At 34.2% G+C, this 20,902-nt stretch overlaps 1 protein-coding gene across 3 annotated transcripts in view; it reads right to left on the reverse strand.

Moving 5' to 3' along the window:
* Nucleotides 1–2,587: 2,587 nt before the first annotated feature.
* kay (transcription factor kayak) overlaps nt 2,588–20,902 on the reverse strand; it is a 63,600-nt gene continuing 45,285 nt past the window's right edge. For 2 of the 3 annotated variants that reach the window (XM_085948383.1, XM_085948384.1), the window contains exons 2-4: nt 6,469–6,640; nt 5,060–5,654; nt 2,919–4,495 (exon numbers count right to left, since the gene is read on the reverse strand). In XM_085948383.1, coding sequence (XP_085804509.1) covers nt 4,162–4,495; nt 5,060–5,654; nt 6,469–6,640 — 1,101 coding nt within the window. In that variant the 3' untranslated portion in view covers nt 2,919–4,161. Of the gene's footprint in view, nt 4,496–5,059; nt 5,655–6,468; nt 6,641–9,163; nt 9,492–20,902 lie in introns of those variants that run through there. The other variant, XM_085948385.1, reaches the window with a different exon arrangement.

The raw sequence follows: 20,902 nt of genomic DNA on the forward strand, positions 1-20,902 counted from the left end.
TCATATAAATAATTATTTAATTTTTATAACTTTTTTACTCTAACCAACGAGATTTGGAGTCCAATCTTTTTACTTTGGCTAGAGTCTGTAATCTTTTTGATTTCATGACCCAAGAAAAATAATTACTGATATACCTACCTAATGGTCGAGAGTTATCGCAGTATCTCCATTCTCCACCTAACATTAGAAACATATAAAATATTGTGTGTGTCTACCCTTACTTTTTTCACAGGCGGGGCGGCGTCCACTTTGCTTTAGCATCGAAAATATACATTAGGTCTTAAATCCACTTAAAAGAACGAATCAAATTTACTACTTAGGACATATACAAATTTAGGGGCGCTTAGGCAAACTTTGGCCTGTATCCCTTCCAAATGAAGTTATTATCTGTAGGATTGCATGAATTTTTCTTTATATGGATATGGAAGCTGGCCTCGGTGGCTTCGCGACCGACCAAGACCAGGTTGGAGGTCTGTATGAAGTTATCTCTAGTAAGTTTATAAAAAGTTTCCGTGCGTCCAAAACAAGGGTATTCGTCGGTTCAGGTCCCGCTGTGCTGTTTTTCCTCTTCTCTGCATCCGGCACTGCAGTCTTCTTCCGCCTCCTCACCCAGGTCTTCGTCTTCGTAGGTTTTTTTTCCCCGCAGTCATAATCAGGATTTGTGATGTCTACTTCTGCGTCGTGGCAGGTCTGTTTGAGGGCTTGTGCAGCATGGGTTGTCTTTTTGTGGTTTTAGGATCTCGGAGCTTGGATGATTGATGCAGTTCCCTCGAGTGGCAATTTATCTTTTTTGCTAAACCCTTGATCTCAATGATTTGGTATTTATTATTTTTTAATACCTAGGGTGGGTGGGTTCTGAGGCTTGAACTGAGTCGAAGGGTCAGACTGACCACCATCTTTTGTTATTTAGTGTATACTCAAGGGATGTTCGATCTCCCTATGACGCAATGGGCCTTCATGATGGCCTGCCTAATATAATATAGGGAGCAGAATGAACTTTATTCTTAATATCATTTTTGTGTAGAAATTAGCCTATTAATTTAATAGTATTTAAAGATGTCCACACATTTCAATTTCATTAGTTACAAATGAAATGAAAAATCAATTCACGCTGTTCATAGCAATGCTGTTGCAGGTATGTATTGTTTAACCAAAGATGTTGAAGAAAACTTTCTTGTATAAAGATTGACCCTAATCGTATTAGAGTGATCAATAAAAAACTAATTTTTATGCCAACTCTGAAAAAATAAGTAAATATGCTAAATTTATTTTATATACAAAGTGAATTTATGTCAAACTTGAATTGTTTCAGGTATTTTGATAGAGAAGCTACAGTTGAGCCCATCTGGAAGAAATCATTGTGTCCATAGAATATTTCTGGAAAAAGCTAAATAATCACTCAATTCTTTGCCATTAATAAGGAACGGGAAAATGGTAGAATAATTTTAAAGAAATAAATAAAAGAAGTTTCTGAAGAGCATAAATATATTTTCTTAATAAAATTACAAGCTATGGAGGCCACTAACACAGTTAATTCAAAGATATAAAAAATATAGTCACTTCAAATTATTCCATGTCGCGTTAAAATTACTTTACTGTGATTGTGTGCATATAAAATCAATACATACGTAGAATTATCCATAATAAACTTTCAAAAAAGTCACAGTACACTATTACACAATATAATAATATTATCATTATTGCTTTAATAATCATATAAAACGAGATCACCAGGGCTTTCCGCCGTAGTTATTGTAATATATTTTGATTTGCAGTTGCAAATTCCAACAATATTTATTGTTAAGGCAACACTCTAAATTTGAGAAAATAATATTTTCGTCGTAATCTTAAATTGACTAATACTCATTTAAAAATAAACCTATTATTGCCGTATATTCAAGGATAAAATTATAATAGTATTTGGCTTGAATAAATCTATGATATGGCTCAATTAAATAAGCAGACTCGCCGACTTCCACCAACTGTTTGATCAAGAAAAAATATTACTGATCATTGAGTCGTGATCTGACTCAATGACTGAACCTCACGATTGTCTCGAAGATTACCAAAAGGCGCATTAGTTCCCACTCCTAGAAATGCGCGGCGTGCGCTGTCAATTATGTTATGTTGATATTACCCATCATAACAATAAGATTGCCGATGAACTCGTTTCACAATTTGATATGAAACAAAAATTTACTTATAAATTTTACTTGTCAAAATACAATCTCCAGTATGCTGTTCAAAGTATAAAAATATGAGAGAATTGGCAATAAAGCATTTGTTAAGAAAGAAGAACCAAGTGTCGAGACGATCCAAATGGTACCTGAAGCATTGCGTGTAATATTACTATTTAAAATTAATAATTGTCCATGACGATTAGCGTAGGTCGGGAAGTCTGCTTGTATAATTAAACCAATAGAGAGTGCAGTTTACAATAATTTGACACTCTCCATATGCGAAATAATAAAATAACATTTAGATAAGTTATAAATATTATCAAAACGTTTATTATAAACATGTATAAAAAGTATTATATGTTTAATGAATTATTATTATCCTAAGTATTCATATAAATAAAAAATAAAACCCTTAGACAGCGTTTAGGAGGGAATACATGAGTTATTTATTATTTAAATATTAATGAATATTTTGCTAAAGCACTCTGGTGTCTTTAATTTGCTTAGATTTATAACCTACGATAGAAAAGATGGCCAAAAATTATCACATAAAACCTTTCTACTATTCAATATTGATTTCTCATGTGTTTTTACCACACATAAAAATATTACAACTAGCAAGTTCAAATTGAGCTTTTCCTTATTACATTATGAAAGCACCGAAAAAATGTACTTTAATTGTACTCAATAAATACAATTCTTTTTCAAAAGCTTCTAATGAATACATAAAAATGCTAAGTATGTACCTGTAATGATAAAAAAATCAATTTCTAAAATACCTTGTAAATTTTTCCTAAGAAATACTTTAGAATCTGAGCAAAAATAATTATTGATTGATTGATTGATCCGAGTGGTTTTAATATAAACGGTAAAGTCATAATCATGCAGATAAACAACATTGATATTATTGAATGATTTCAAAAATATTGTCATTATTAATTATTACTACATACTTCCATTTTTATTTTGCTACTTTTATTAAAAATCTATTTTCAAACAATCTGTATTGATAATGTAGTAAAAATCATTTTTTTTCTAAATGTAAATAGCTTCTGAATATGAAAATTAATAAGCATGTAAAAAAACTTTGGTACCTAAAATATTATAAAATTGCAAATACAGATCTATTATTATTAGCAATTTCAAAAGGCAAAGTTTTAATACATACACTTTGTAATTAATTACATACCATGTGTATGATTGTTATAATATTAAAGTATTTAATACATTTTGACTGTTAATAAGTAACGTCTGGTATATTACGTTCTATCATCGTTATTACACATCTAACAAGGTATGGCGGAACATGTCATTGAGTTTATCACAAAAACCAAGACTACATCATGGTTGGTTGCGGCTGTCAGAAATAAATCAGAATATAAATTTTACATCCAAGATTTTAGAATGTGAGCAGCTCAAATGTATCAACAAGATCATAAAATCAAATATTTGTTTATTAATTTTTGGTAGAATTTGTAAAAGTTACAAAACACTCTATTTATTATGTAATTCAGGTATAGATTTTAAAATTTCCAGCACATTTAATTAAGGCTTTGATTACGACATTGTCTTCATCATTTGTTCATTACATCCATCAATCTATACCCAAGCGACTCAATTAAAAACACATTTTAAATAATAATCATGCGTTTATTTGTCTGAAGTCAAATTCCATTGACAGTTTAGTTTACCTGCACTGCACACGGCCAATAGTACACATATAATTTTAAAAGAAAAACATGTCAATTTATTTAATCAAAATAGCAATGGTGATAATACCAAGCTCACCACGCTACTAACTCGTCAACAAAGTCATCAAGATTGCTTGTTTAATTTATTACTAGCATATAGCCCATTGCTACCAGGGCTACGGCGGGGTGAAATATTACAGTCAAATCATACTTAACACTCATATTATCAAGTGTTAAATCGGACAGACTAGAGCTAAATATATACTAAAAGACGAATCAGATCACTTGTTTTAAAGACTGACAAGTTTGTTCGATCCAATGTTGTCGGGAGATCCAATTTCTGGTTGAGACTTCTGCTGTTGAGTGGCGCACGGCTGCACCGGAGTGAGTCCGGTCCCGCCCTCCATGAGACTGTCGAAGTTGAACGGAATGCCATTGGAAGGCGTGGTGATGGCAATCCCGGCCACCTCGCTCATGTTAGGATTGTTCTTGAGGCCGTGCGCTTGGGCGGGGGTCAGACTGAGAGGCACGTTGAGGAAGTTCGGTCGGTTCGGTTTGCCCGACAATCCGTGAGACTGGGCGGGGGATGAGACTACTTGAGGGTTGGCGGATGACAGCATTACTCTGGAAAAGAGAACGGGAATAATTTAGTTTGTAGGTCAGTAAATGTAAACAAGAGATATATATAGGTATTAAAAGCAGACAGACCACGCAGGGTGAATATGTAAATTTTTTTTTGCAGTCCATAACAAAATGAATGTTATTTTTTCGGTTTTAATAATAATATAAGTACTTACATTTATTTAATTTTTTAACAATTTCGTTTTAGTTGATTAATAGTGTTTCAATTTTTTAGTGTTGGATAGCAAAATTTCATTTATCAAGACCGTTTCTAAAACGCATCGCCTGCGATCAACTATAATCTAGATTGTAGATTATAATACTAATGACCTCCAGTCACAATTATTGAGATGTATGGTACGTCTGTTTAAACCACCAATTCCTAATGGGGAATGGAAACTTCACTTCTCCACTGTGTGAACTTGGAAATGGGCTTACGTAATATTTATTTACTTATTAAAACACATTCACTGCTGACCAGATAATTACTAATAAATTACCACATTTAAATATCATCCTATTATATCTAATGGCCAACTAATGCACTAAATGAGTTAAAATACACACCTTTTGTTTGTCTGCGGAGACGTGAAGACATCATTGTCCAAATTTATAGGTATTTCCGACGCCTCCTCTTTCACCCTCACATACTCTGCCGCAGCCTCATACTCAGCATCTAGAAGCCTCTTGCGGTCGGTGGCTAGGATCTGGAAGGCTGGCTTCACGTCAGGCGGACTGTTGGTTCTTCTGCTGGTCTGCAGTCTGCAGCAAGCTCGGTGTGTCTCCAGAATAAACTGCAGTTCCTCTCTATCTGTCTGCAGTTGGCGAATCTCCGCTTGTAAATTCTGCTTCTTTCTCTCCAAGCCTTCAGTTTCTTCGACCAATTCGTTGGTGTGGTCGAGACGGCGCTTGCGGCATCGGGCGGCCGCCATTTTGTTACGTTCTCTGCGAACATTCCGGCGCTCTTCCTCTTCTGGCGAGAGGTGAGGCTGAGCGTGTGCAGGTCTGCGGCCGCCCATTCCTCGTCGTCTGGCGGTGGAGGTGGGCAGTGGGGGTGGAGAAGGCGAGTAATCGCTGTCTCCACTGAGGCTGTTTTCGCTGCACGGGCCCGGGGACACGCGCAGCGATCCCCCCGTGAAACCCACTGTTGTTTGTTGCACACCTGGAATAATACAAAAAACAACTGTTAGACATAACTATCAAAAATATTTTAAAAACCGGCGCATCCAAAAATTACTTCACATGGCAGAAAAACATTAAGAACGAATGTATCACTTATTTGAATTGTTAAATTTTAGATGTGTAAGTTCCATACTGCAAATAAATGAATTATGAAAATCTTCAAGTTTGTTTTATAATGAAAGTTTGTATGTGGTATTGATTTAAATCAATAACTATAAATGGAATACGTAGTCGATTCTAAAGGTGTTGTATCTTCAAACTCAATCAGGATTGTGATTTCTGTATAAAAAAAATCGCTGATGCAAGTGTCACTTTTGTATGCAAAATTAACAATAGTATTGTATGGAAATAGGTATTGTAATTACACGAATGATTATTTTGAATACTTCCATGACTTTTGAGATTATTGAAAAAATTATATTCACCGCATTAGTGGAGATTAGTGGTGTAAATAAAAAAAATATAGTATCGGCCTGTCCTTTACGATTTTATATGATTGTTCATCTAAAATCTAAATCTATGTAGTGATTGGTTCTTTGTATAAAAAACGTTTTTAGGGTTGTAACACTAATGATATGCAGTGATAAAAAATTTTGTAGGAAGGTTTGAAAGAAATAACATTTTTGAAAGCGTAGGGTTCTTCGGGTGTTCTTATTAAAGCCCTGACAAAAAATTATAAGAGTAAAGCCAAGTGTATATTTTGCTACGAATATGAAATGATATACGGCTGACATTTCATAATAATATATATAATGGCTCTATCCGAATGGAAGATGATCTACCACATCGCTTACCTAAATTGTTAGGTGCAACAGAGGGGGGCACAAAGCCGGCCTGGTTGGAGTGTTGCTCCGTTTGGCACTGCAGCTCGATGAATGTCTGCTCGATGCTGCGAAGCGTGGTCGGCGTTAGGGTAGCCGTCGTGCGTGTTGGCACACCCGAGTTTAAACCGTCCAAACTCGCTAACTGTAACAAGGAAAACAGATATTATTAATAAGGCCGTACATTAGTCACAAAATGATAAGGCAATGCAAATCTAGTCTGTAAAAATACACAATATTATTTGTTAATCTTGATTTTTCGTCAACTAAACAGGATTTATATTGTGGTTTTCGAAGGACAAGCATAAAATCATAATCAAGTGCGTGAAAATTTCATGCGGAATCAACATCATGCCACCTGAGGAGGCTTCATCTTCAGGCTGACACACTTATTAATGATTTAACAATCAGATTTCAATCTAAATCAAAAACAAAATGGTTTAACAATAGTATAATATTATTATGATACTTATGATTGGTATAAAAAAACAGACGATTACTGCTTTTATTTCTTCAGTATATCGATGCATAATATCGCACCGTGAGTGTAAAACCAAGGCAAGTGCAAATTTTTCAATTTCGAGATTAAATGCAAAACAACTGCAAAAGTCGTGAACTTGATAATGTAAAAGTGAAGTAACTGAAAGAACATGCAATATAATGTAGATATAAACCAAATATTTTTAGAAACTCTGTTTCTCCTAACAAAACGAAGACTTCAAACCCTAATATATCTAAAATATGTCTTTTGCAGATGCCTTGGTTTTACACTCACAGTGCGATATGTTTTGTTTACATTCGGTAATAAAATTACCTCTTAAAATTGGATAAATAAACAAACACATATTATGTAAAAACAATACTTTATATTCATGTAAACACTGTATCTATTTCATATATCATAATATATTGGTTAATTCATATTATAACATTCCTTACATGTCTTGAAAACTCGTAACTGTGTTTCACTAAGTAGTGTACCTTATTAATATTCAAATACAATATTATACGGTTTTAAAAACAAAATGTTTTGTTTATTCTATTATATTCATGTTGACAGCTATTTCGGGGCATAACCCATCTTCAAAATGATCATAAGATAGTAGAGTTTTTCTTTCCAGAAGAAATTATATCATAAACTATTCAACTGTAATAAGTAACTCCACGTGTGACAAACCATGGTTTATTTAACTCTATATGTGGCATACATACTTTTAATACCTAGTCTTAATACAGGGGAGGGCAAACTGCGGCCCGCGGGCCGCATGTGGCCCGCCGGGTATTTTTTGCGGCCCGCCAACATTAATTGTACGTTTGATTACGAATAACTTTTTTTATAATTTTTTAAAAATATTGACAATAGATTAAAATTTGAAGAATTTGTTGTTTCGTAAATGTATTATCTCAGTACATCTTCCTTGCGTCTCGTCTCGCACTATTTAAGCACTATTTTCTATGTTGAACATCGATTTCAATAGATATTGATAGTGTACCGACAGAACTACAACTTGAGATTATTGATATATAGTGTGACACTGATTTAAGAGAATTGCATCGTCGTGAAGAAATCTCCAAATTTTACAATGCCCTTAACAGACAAATTCTACCAACTTAAAGATTATGCAAGAAAAATGTTCATTATTTTTGGATCAATCTATATAAATGTGAACAAACATTTTCGATCATGAACCTCAATAAAAATTCTTTACGATCAAATATCTCCGATGCCCATTTACAAGCAGTTTTGAGAACTACAAAATTAACACCTGAGATTTCATTAATTTTTTTGTAATGTTTATTTTTCATGATAATAAATAGTGTATATCTAAAAATGCTATTTTACTTGCGGCCCGCCGCCCATTTTGAATTCTTGAATTTGGCCCTCCATCCAAAAAGTTTGCCCACCCTGGTCTTAATAGATACTAGGCAAGTCGAGTCATAATAATTTAATAGTAAAATTATTTCACTAGAAATACCGATAATTGATTGCGAATGAAAATCTCCATTATAATTAGGTGGGCTTAGCCAAAACGAAAAACCCCAAACAACTATGACATCATCGTGTCTTCAATGAATACCAATAGGTAGAGAACAGAAACTTTAGTGTAATAGGTATCTCAATTCATTTCACTCAACTTTGTGCGAATTAATATAATTTATAAAATAGTCAATGTTAATTAATTAACACATATTATTAGATAATCGTGAAAAAGCTTTAGGATTTTAATATAAAAAATTATTAAATTACGTAAACATAGGTATGACAACGGAGGAAGTATGGACAAAATAAAACAAATTAAAGGATGATTTGGATGAATGTCGATATATTTTACAATAAATAATATTAATAACAAGTATTATTTATATTTATACAATGTTATCCTATTTACAATAAAAATGTGGATTACATGATTGTTATTAATTGGGTATTTGTGACAGGTTTTTTATAATATTATGCAGATGTAAATGTTTATTATGACAGCTGATGAACTTGTGGTGGGGGGAGGAATTCTCACATCAAAACCATAGACAAAACGTGCAACAAAAGATCTTCTTCGCCAGTTTTTCTCGTTTTTGTTAGTTGGTCACAAGAAGCAAACTGCGCAATAGTGTTGTTAGACAGGAGTTGTTAGTTGGGTCCAATGCTTCAACCATGCTGTCAAAATACCTGATGGAACAATAGCTCTTTGGCCAGAATGTTGGCGATTTCGCTCGCATCCATATTGTTTTCGTAGTGGAAAGTTTTCATTGAAGCAGTCACAGAAATATTCAGCGCCGTTGTAATTTTTTTTTTGACAGGTAGCAAGTAGTACTCGAATATAGTACGTTCGTATAGTGATCGCGCGAAATTCGTGTTGACGGTGAATATAAGTTATTCGTTGTTTTCTTATAAATTGTTCGATTATAATTTTTTTCAAATCGTCAAACTACTTTTTTGATAATAATTGTATAAGATCGTTTGTTCGTTCGTTCGCTGAGGCAGCGGGCCTCGTAGTGATTTCGAGTGTCTACATTTAGTCCAGGATAGACGAGGTGGCGTTCAGAACGTGAGCGTCACGTCCGCGGAGGCGTCGCGACGGCTGTCCGTCGGCGCCGCGAAACGGCACATTCTAAACGGCGCGAATCGGTTTGCGGAGTTTTCTGGCTGGCGATTTTTGGCCGCCTGCCATATGCGGCGAGTAAAGGCGTGGTTTCTCTCGGTGCTTAGGGCCCAGGTGAGATCAGGTGTTGCATTGATGCCGGCAATCAGCATTCGCCGTGAGTGTGGGATGCAGCAGGCATTTGGGGGCAGAGCGCAGCCACCGCCGGCCCCGCAATCGAAACATGCCAACTATTCGCGTGGGAGACATAGTGTCAGCTTGAATAAATTTAATTATAATACTGATTCCGCCGCGAGAAGAACGTCACTGTCAAATATCGGTAAACATAACACCGTTAAAATTCATTTAGACCACAAGTTACTTGAAATAAGAAATTCCAATAATATTACAACTAGGTACTTCTACACACTGTGTTACTAAATAAACGTTTATTTTATCAGATCTAGCATTTTCTAATTAAGCATATACACGACCAATACGTACATAATATAGCGTCAAGTCTAGCGCGTTTGTAACAAGCAGGTCAAAATGACACATTAAAAAACTAGATTAGGTAAATCAGATTTGCTTGAAAATCTAAATGTTAGCCTTTTATAACTACATTATAATGTAACAAAATAAAAGATGACAATAACCAAATCTGCATTTTTAATTGCATGCCCTAATTATTGGTTACGAAACAATAATTCTGTATCAATCCAGCGTATTTTTTTAAAATGCTGATTTTGTAGAAATCAAACATTTTTTACTGCCATTTATTTACAACATTGCTCGCCGATATCGTAAGACCAAAGTAATTATCCTAAACAAAAGTAAACTAAAAAATGGAATGGATGGATATTTTCATATTATAAAACTCTTCCACAGTAAAATACTGCACAAGTAGATGAGTGCCTAGGTTACCCATTCGCAAATATTTTCCTATCAAAGCGTGTAAATTGCAGAATGACACGTTGAAAATTCGCCGCCGGAACTGGCCGAGGGCCAAAATTACTTTCGCTATTCATTTTCGGAAGACAAACAGCGCAACGCATTCATCGGGAAGTACCCGGTGTATACAACGATGCGTCATGAAAAGAATATTGCGAAAAATTATAAAACGGCCATACAGCCCATACATCAAACATCAATAATATCAGCGCATCTATTCTATATACAAGAGACTGCTATCGGCAGCTATCGAAGGTAGATAGTTTTGTATCGAAGTATTAGCACTTATTGTAACAATTACAATAAGTGCCATGTTTTAACAGCACCTCTCTTCGCTTTGCTAACTTTTAGAGCGAGATAAGACAGTTTTGAGTGTTTAGACGGCTAACTTATTGTAACAATTATAATACTTCGATACAAACATACGAAAAACTATCCTCGATAGCTGCCGATAGCAGTCTTGTGTATAAAATAGATGTGCAGGAATCAACAAAAACAAGAAAAATAGATAACGTAATAAATAATTCATACTATTAGGTTATTGCCATTCCTGCCTAGTAATGGTTTACGTCTACGCCCTACGCGTTGTTATTTTGATACTTCCACGATAAACATGAAAACATTGACGTATTTGCGTGTAAATTGCAAAAAGCAGGTAAAACAGGTGTGTCTACGTAGGTCCTTGCTAGAACTACCTACCAAGTTAGTACGTAAAACAACAATATTTTCAAGGGCATTTTTATAAAAGTTCGTACGTAACAACTATCATAAGTTTATTTTCATGATTCTGAAAATTTTGAAAAATAGCTTATAACTATTTCAACAAAACAGACAAATTAAGTATCGAAACTAATGTATTTTATAAAAATAAATTAGAAAACGTAAAATGAATCGCAATAATAAATACTTAATCAAAAGCATCATAGCGAATCTAAGAATAGATTGCGATTAGATAAGGATAAGCAATTATTGGTAGGTATAATTATTTCCATAATGTAAATATTTACACGAAATATATTATCCTGTAATTATCAAGCGTTTAGTTATAATTATAAATACCTACAATTAATATACTTAATATAGAAATTGAACAGACTACACGAAATGAAACCATAGTCAATATAGGCTAGGTACTTATTATAGCCGAAACGCAATCGACCACAGAGTCAACTCTTTACAGCATGAAACCATTCGTTTAATCGAAACATGACAGAATCGCAAAAAAAAAAGATAACCATTTCCGGCGGCGGTCCTCTGACCAAATGAAATGAGGCAGAATACTCTGACTTATTTTGCAAGTACCAGTGTATTCAAAAATTAACTCAAAGAGCATGTTGATTAACGAGTTATACCCACCTATTTTTAGCTCGTGTCATTAGCTTTTTGTGGTTAGCCATGGGTTTCGCACATTACATAAAATATGATTACTTTATTAATCACGACGTTTGAGATAATCTGCTTACGTCCATTGTAACTGCAGTAAAGTTTAAGTAGGTACCTATGTACCTAGTGAACAGTTGAAAAATATATTAGTACAATCTTCAAGTCACTCTCCCTGGCCGTGCAATATAGTGATTTATGTTTTGAAATAATCTAGTATATTCAATTATCGACGAGAAGAGCCCTTCTTGTTAGGGCTAATGGCCTTGGAGAGAATACTAGGTCGGTTTGGCTTTGCCAGATATGCACTGCATTGTCTATGCAAAATCCAACCTAGTAAAAGCGCAAACGCGGCACCATAACAAAAAGAGTTTTTGTTATGGTTTTCGATCAAAGTCAATATACAAAATAGACATATCTGTGAAGAGCGTGATAATTAATAATTTGGTTTTTATATTCCTAATCTGATATTAATTATTGAGTTAATTTTAAAAAAAAAACCAACAAAAATGATTCAGTCATTTTTCTCACTTCACTTATTTTAAAAATTGCTTTTATCCTTTGGACACAATGTGTATTTTAGTCGTCTAGGTAGGTACAACGTTATTATCCGATAAAACATATTTTTTTAAATCTGAGGGTTACGTATTTTTTCCTTCCTTCAGTCGATATTATATTATGTGATACTAGTAAATTTAATACATGAGGACATAATGTGGCAAGTATATACTAAAGAGAGGCCAAAACTACGATATGGGGATACTGAAATACTTCAGGGGAAAGTGTGCGGCATCATCCGCAAGTCGCCACATAAACAAGTAGGAAATGCAAGCATTTTCAAAATAGCATTTTATCTTCACCCAAACAGAAAAGTGCCTATCTATATCTTACATGTATTATTGATAGCAATCAATAAACGCGCATGAAGAATAAAAAAAAATAGGCACAACACTTTGCAGGCGTGCGAAAAACGAAAGTGGGGCGCGAGGCGTCGGGTGTTGGTTCGCAGGCATTTCCGGAGGTCTCGCCGGGCGACGACGGCGCCGCCTCCTCCACAGCCGTTTTTCCGCGAACTCCGGCGCCGCTTCGCTGCCAGTGCCAGTATCAGGCGTCGGAGATACTTGTTATTAAATTTTATTATGTTTTGACAAAAGATGCCACCAAAAAAACTGGTACCGCGAAAATTAGTAGGATTGTCGGTTTAGATACAAGTCATAATTTATTACAATTTCATAAAATTCACATACCTATCCAGGGTTGTAGTAGAAACACGGGCATTAAAAATTGTAAATAATTATTACAATAATTTTGGAATGTCATTAATTATCATTTATTCAGTCATTGTGATGGTAAATTAATACATTTTTGTAACCTAACACGTATTTTACAGAAGACCAAAAATTATGTTTAAAGAATGATTAGACAAGATTCTGTAAAATAAGCTCTGGATACAGGCAGATTACCTAATGCATTAGGTACATTACATTTACTATTTTTTTCATAATTTAGTTTTGTAACATATTATGTAATCAAGTTTGCCATATCAAAAAACCTTTGCGTTATTTTAATAGTATAATATAAAGCAGTGTTTTTTTTAATATATTTGAGTTAAGTTAACGACACACTTTAAAACAATAATGCGTTTGTATACCACATGGGTACCACCTAGACCTTCTAGTTAGGTATACCACCTAGTATAATTTTCGAGAAAAAATCGCGACACACCTAAATTATTATCCTCGTGACACACTGGTTCACAAACACTGATATAGATATACGTATATTCTTCTTGTGCATTTTTTAAATCAATGACTAAACGAATATATAATATAATTACTATAAAAAGATCCAAGCAACCAAAAATAGTCGACAGTCAGCATGCATTAATAATATACCTACTATGAATCTATCTCAAATTGTGTAACTCAGGGATCACAGAATTAATGGGAACTGAAATGGGTGTGGGAGTAACAGGCAACCGATATCGAGTGTGGAAGAATATGGAATAAACTTAAAACGTGTCAAAAATACGCTCGTTTTTCGTTCTGACAACTGCTCTCGGTTTATGCACTGAGCTCAAGCAATATTGGTGTATTTGAAGGTTGCAACACACATTATTGCACGTCTATAACAATGTGTTTCATTTTCGTAGAACACTCACACATTCAAAACCCTGCTTTAAAATGTAGTGTAGATTAAAATGTAGTGTGGGTAGAGCCAATCTGAATTATATTTTATTAATCTAATAATTTATTTAATAAAAATGGTTGACGACAAATCATTATTGTAAAAGTTCAAGTAAGTTTTCAACTTTATGCGCACACATCATAACGAACCGAGTACCTAGCCATTCGAAATTGAAACTAAATCAAATACATTAAAAGTATTGTCTTTGGTAAATATAAAGACAATATTAATAATAAGCATTCGTCGTACAGATCCTTTGCAATGTCCATTTTTATAAAAAATAAAAGAAAATTAAAAGTGACTCTTTGGACACGACACGCTTTTGCCTCGGCTCATTACATTTGGCGCGAAGTCTGAGTTCCGTTTCACGACTCGGTCGCGTGTTGTTCCCGAATCCTTTCGGAAATGCCGAACATTCCTTACAAGTCACATACAATAACAAACAAATTACAATATTATAGCTGGTAGTCAGTCGTTCATTGTATTACTTTTCAGTTCGATGCTTCATACAGCAGGTAAAAGCATAAAAAATGCGCGAGAACTTTACATTGGGAAAAAAGTCATGAAATTTTATTTAAAAACCTGGAAAGTTTTCATCTTTAGAGCATAAACAAAAAATATTGACTACACTCTAAATATTTAAAATAAAACTCCTAAGCTGCGAAGTTAAAACCACAGATTTTTATATAGTACCTACCTATTTGACCTAGTCTACTCACGATTTTATAATAATTAAACGTAGCAAACTCTCCCTCAGAGGCAAACTCCTTCTTTACACAGAAATTATCAGACCAATCATGACCTACGCCTGCCATGAATGGGCACACGGTACCACACCAAAAAACTGCAGATACCTAGTACAAAACGTAAACCTCAGATTAATCACACAGGCCCCTAACTTCGTTCGAGGCACAACCCTCGACAGGGACTTTCCACAGGGACTTAAAAATAGAACCCCCTCGAAGACCATATCCCAAAATTAGCAGCTAAATTCTTTAAGTACATCAATGAAAAACCACCCAAATCCCTCTATTAAAAACCTAAACGACTACGATAAAAACATCACTACAGAATATAAGACAATTTCAAGAAAAAAAGTCAAACCCAAATAATCTATGCACAAAATTAACATACTCTTCTGATTTCATAACCATGCAGCCAAATCACCACATACAGCCTCACAGATCAAAATCAATACCGCCCTATATGGCTCCAATTTTGATGAGCATAACGGCCAAGCCAACCGGCATGAAGGAGAGGATCATTTCCACTGGGACGCAGCACGCTTCCCACATCGGACAGCAAACAAGCAACTAACATTTAAACTTTCCTTTTAGATCAAATCACAGCAGCAGGGTTTTTGGCCGAGAGTATTGCAAACCCATTCCCGGAGTTTTTTACTCCACCGCGGCTCAAATTTTGATGAGCGGGGTTGAAGTCCCGGAATTTTGTTGTTTCCTTCTCTCTTCGACATTCGCTTGGAGCTGGATTGTACGTCGCCTAAAATCACGAACTCTGCCTCGTTCCTCCCCCGGCAATTCCGAAACGATGTCAACAGCCCCTGGATCAGAATAACCTCTGGAGCATCGCTGGAGCATGACGGGTGCGGCGGTGGCTCGAGTTGGGGAGGCTAAGAATGCCGAAGAGCGTCCTCTCTCCTATTCCTTCCTCATCTGGGGGGGATAGGAGAGCTTGAGGGCTTGAAGACTTAAAATCTACCTTACAACACCACTTGAAATTTTAGAGGAAAATCCCTCAACCGGCGCTCCTCAAGAGCCGGAGTAAAATCGCACACACTCTTTCAAACCTACACCACAGACCTGAAGGTGATAAACGTGAAACGCTAGGAGCCCCATTACATAGGATCACCCAAAGTCAAATTGTATAATGTTAATTTCATGTTTTTCGGATCGACAGAAAATAATAATAAAAAATCATTAAAATAAATAATAACGCACCCAATTATTTCAATTTGTCGACTGATTAATAACAATTGAATGCGTAACTCTTCTAGGTGTGCACATTGTTTAATTTGCATTTGTTTAGAATTTCAAATGAATCACCCACTTGCAATCATTGTTTTAATAAAAATGGCACGATGACTCACGCATATTAAATAAATACATATAATAAATAATATTTTTAACAAACTGTAAATATTTTTTTTTTAGAATTACATACTATGAGTCAGGCAATATTATTTATTATCGCACCGGAAAGCATGGGATGCGTGAATCACATTTTTGTCAAATAATAATTTTATGTATGGTGAATAATCCATTTTTTTCTAATAGAAACATCAGGGCGATAAGCAAACCTAAAAAAATATGAAGGGTAAGCACAAAATAATTTCAACATATTTGCAAACGTGTCTCATTTTAAATTTAATACAATTTTATAAAATTGCATTGAAACATAGCGACACAAACAAGATGGCGGCCTGCTATGATGTCTTATTATTTGCGATTTTTCATAAACCATCTAATTCAAATTATTGCAAGAGGTGCTAATCCTAAGCGTAGGGCATGGTAATTAAATCTCAGAGCAGAAAAGTGCAATGCATAAAAACACAAACACGCTAATTTTACCATTAGCCGTATATTTTTAGCAATATTTTTTCAAACTACCATCTCATATACCTACCTACTTATTTTTTCTCTGATGGAATATAAGTAGAATAAGATTTTATTCAACATACCTACCTATTTGAGTAGTGCCAAACGTTATGAGAATAGGTAACTTGAATCTCGAGTATCCTTGAATATCAAGTAATAATAAACCATAGACGTGAATAATTATTATGTTATTACCACATGCTTAGCAAATACAATTCAGCAGCCTTTCACAAAAGTCAATCAAATTAAAAATTAAACCAAATTCAAGAACGAACACCGGGTGCAGTATCCTGATGCAATTTTGTTGCAGCAACGCAAACTGCAACAGGCTATAATAAGCAGGTCGAATTAGTCACCAACTTGACTGAAGTCGCGAGCCTTCCTTTGTCCGAGTTTTATTACTAGCGAACCCTGTTGCATTCTTCAAGCCAGATTGCTTATTGATAACGCGCGATCAACTTTATTGATGTGTTTTTTCTGTCTGAACATGATAATATGGTTTCATTTATAAACGATGCGATGTAATTTTGATAATAAAAATCTTCTGGTTTCTTTATATTTACACTTAAACGTCTTAAAAGATTACATCAGTGGTTTTCAAACTTAATGTTACTACCTACTTACGCCCTATATTTTTAAAAAGTTTTGGCGCCCCCTAATTTAAATGTATTACTATTTATACACGAAACCGCTGGATTTCACGATAATAGTATTATTACGTGGCTATTTTTAATTTTGTGCATACAAAAACTTTATAATCATATAGGTATCTTACACGATTTCCATTCCTGATATTATCGCAATAAGCAAATAAATATGGAATGTCGCACGCTTGTCGCACGCAATTCATTTTAACATGGACTGATTTCAAGCCATTCGCTCAATTCACAATATTATTAGCCATTATAAAGGACAGAAGCTAGGGCAACGTACGTAAAACAACGGGGGGATTAAAAGTTCCGAAGATTTCCGCTAAAACATTCGCAGTCATGATAGGTATATGATTATAAACATGCCCATAGAGACAGCCATAAAAGTTTAACAACGAGATTTTTTCGACGATTTCGACGATTTTTAACGAGAGCATTTCAGGTTGCAAAAATAAGTAAAAATATGACACTACAATAAATGTTAAGTGCTTACACAGAATATAATTGTATAATTTACGTAATATCTCACTGGGGAAATCCCCAAAAAATAAGCAAATAAATCCTACATAGTATTTTGTATGTTAATGTGTGTATTGCTGCATGTTATGAGCCGACGATAAGCTTAGTAAAAGATGCCTATGGTAAGTACATTATCTATATTCTATGCAAATGATAAACGACCAATGACGTAGGTAAGATATTCCAAGAATGGATAAGGTGAACCTATCGGCTGATAGTGTGCGGCATTATTTTGCGCTCAGCGATGAAATGGTACCCTGACAAGTCCTTGTCTCCACAGATTGCTAACGCAGTAAGTAAAAATACTTAGGTACCTACTTCTAAATTCGGAGAGCATTATTGTAGTGGGTACCAGTTTGTTTAATATTAACATCTTATAAATTATGTTATTTTAACACCTCAGAAATAATACACCTGTGTGCTATACATTTACAAGAATTGGACCGAATATGATTCGAACTCACATATTTAACTACCCAATGAGTACTCTTATCCATTACACCAGTGAGAGTTTTGGTGTCACGCAATCACAACTAGTTGTGTGTAGCTAATTCGAAAAGGTTGTAAAACACTGCATTAAACTATCGATCCATCTGTTATTCTTGCGAATACTATTAATAACTCGTTGAATTTGACCCCGTAGGAAATGTAGGAGCCAGCAGGCGAGGTACGAGGAAAATTCAACGGCCAGTGATTGTGTCGGCGGACAGCTTGCAATAATGAGGTGGCGACAGGAGTAAATGACTTTTTAGTAATGACGTTCTTGCACTTGCAAATAATTATCAAATTGAGATTACATCTATTGAGATTATTGAGATCATATCATAACTTCATTAAATATGTGTTTTTAAATAAAATGCTACTACCTACCTACGGGGTTTTTTGAAGCTGTTGTTGGGGAGGCAATAAAAAAATCCAGGGTTCCCGGTATCGATATCATAAGCCCGGAATTGAAATCCCTATGTACGTTCAAGACGTTGACGTAGTGTTAATAAATTAAGTATTTGTTTTGGTTATTTGTGTTTGCGCACTTAATCCTCCACGTGTAGAGATCATTGATAAGTTTTATTATTAATTTTTTTTAAAGTATGAAAAACTGTCAAACTGATATCGATAAGTATTATTCAAATAATAATTAAATAGATAGGTATACGTTAGATGAAATGTGAGGTAAATTATAATTATACAACACAAATACGTTATAGTTAAGTATAAAATATCTAACCTTGGTTGAATCGTATCTATAATTGATTAAGTTGTTATTTTACCTGTATAAATAAATAAACAGCGCATTTAAAACATTGGCAAAGGTAAACCATTATACATTTAATTAAATGTAAGGCCGTATACACATCGGTATAATACATAGAGGTATTAAATATAACCGCTTGGGTAGGTATTAACTACATGATTTCTTACTAATCTGTTACTATTGTGGGTAAATAAGTACCTACTTAAGATTTCTACATACATATGTTATGAATTCTAATGAATAAAAACGCATTTTTGACATTACGAACGTACCTATTCTTTTTACGATTCTAATAAATTGAATGTCTAATTCAAATTCTCAAACATCGCACAAATGTTTCAAACCTCTGCATACAGAGTTTTGTAAAACGTAATATTATGTAGGTATGCGATGCCAGATTTTTGATTTGCATAAATAGGACAGCGACATAATAATTTGACAAGAGTTTATTCAATTACAATATTTGTACAGTAATTATTTACTAAGGATGAGCTTATGATCCGCGCAATAGAAAAATTAGAATGTCATTGTATGCTGTCGCCTAATTAAATATTTGCTACATTGTTACCTTATAGTTTCGTAAACGATACTGTTATTAATAATTATGATTAGGTAAAAGGGTAAATTATCATTACCGTTGCGAATGCATTTATCTATTTACGTGGATTAGTGATCACGACACCACCGAAAATTGTGAATTCGAAAATATTGTAAGTATAATGATATTATAATTACTGCGATAGAAAGAAAATCTAGGTAAGTATACAGTGGTATCTTTCTTTACAATCTATCGACGGTATTTCTCAAAAACTGAGCAGGAAACCCAGTTATCCATTGCGGTTTTAAAGCTAAACATTGGTCAAAGTAAACGCGGTGATTTTAACCGTAACTTGAATACTATATCTACAATAAAATATTATAAGGTAATTAAAATTTACTGAGCTATCCTGTCCAGTACCTATCGAGTATAATTATATAGCGATAAACAATAGTGATAATAAGTAAGTACCCCTGGTTCTTTGGTCGGTTAACGTGGTATTTCGTGTGGTTGTTGGAAGAAAAACGTTTAGATTTAGGAAACGAAGGTTTTGCAAACGTAAAATTTTACAAAGACACGCGTAATCAGTAAAACTTAAACTATTATTTTGTATCGTTATTATATCATTATTAAGTGACCTATGGTGCTTGCTTTTCTGTGAACCTGGCAGTTTTTATTAAAGGTAAAACATCTCACGACTGATTGGGACAAGATTGAGAAATTCATATCACGGAGGTTTTATAACGAAAATTGCGTAGAATTCGAGCAGATTATAGGTATAAATATTTTTTCACATACTTCATATAATATGTAAGATAAATCTGCTTACATGCATTGTAAAACATCGATCATACATAATTTAATTGCATGCTTATAGCATGACACTATTTCAAACATTAACAAAATTATTTGTGTCTACACTCGACATAAAATCTAATAGCTATAAAAGCTAGGTAGTCATATAATAACCGTGTGCGAAAAAGGAAGAAAACCAAAGTTTACACCATTATTAGTTTTGAGTGAAATTTAGTAATTAAGCGGTGTTATTTCGAGTCGTCCCTTTTTACCTTTAGGTAGGCATAATAAATGGTTCAGTTAATTTTAAATATCTATTCAATTATTATTTTCTCAAATTTTCCGACTTGTTCTCCATTTTCCTCTTGCAGACAGATTTATACAGGATTTCGAACCGGAACTGAAAACCGTTATATTTATCGAAACGAAAACCGGAACAT

The sequence above is a fragment of the Rhyacophila brunnea genome, unplaced genomic scaffold (assembly GCF_057557595.1).
Source record: "Rhyacophila brunnea isolate RB1 unplaced genomic scaffold, BYU_Rbru_1.0 scaffold_20, whole genome shotgun sequence".
In the NCBI taxonomy this organism is placed as follows: Eukaryota; Metazoa; Arthropoda; class Insecta; order Trichoptera; family Rhyacophilidae; genus Rhyacophila; species Rhyacophila brunnea.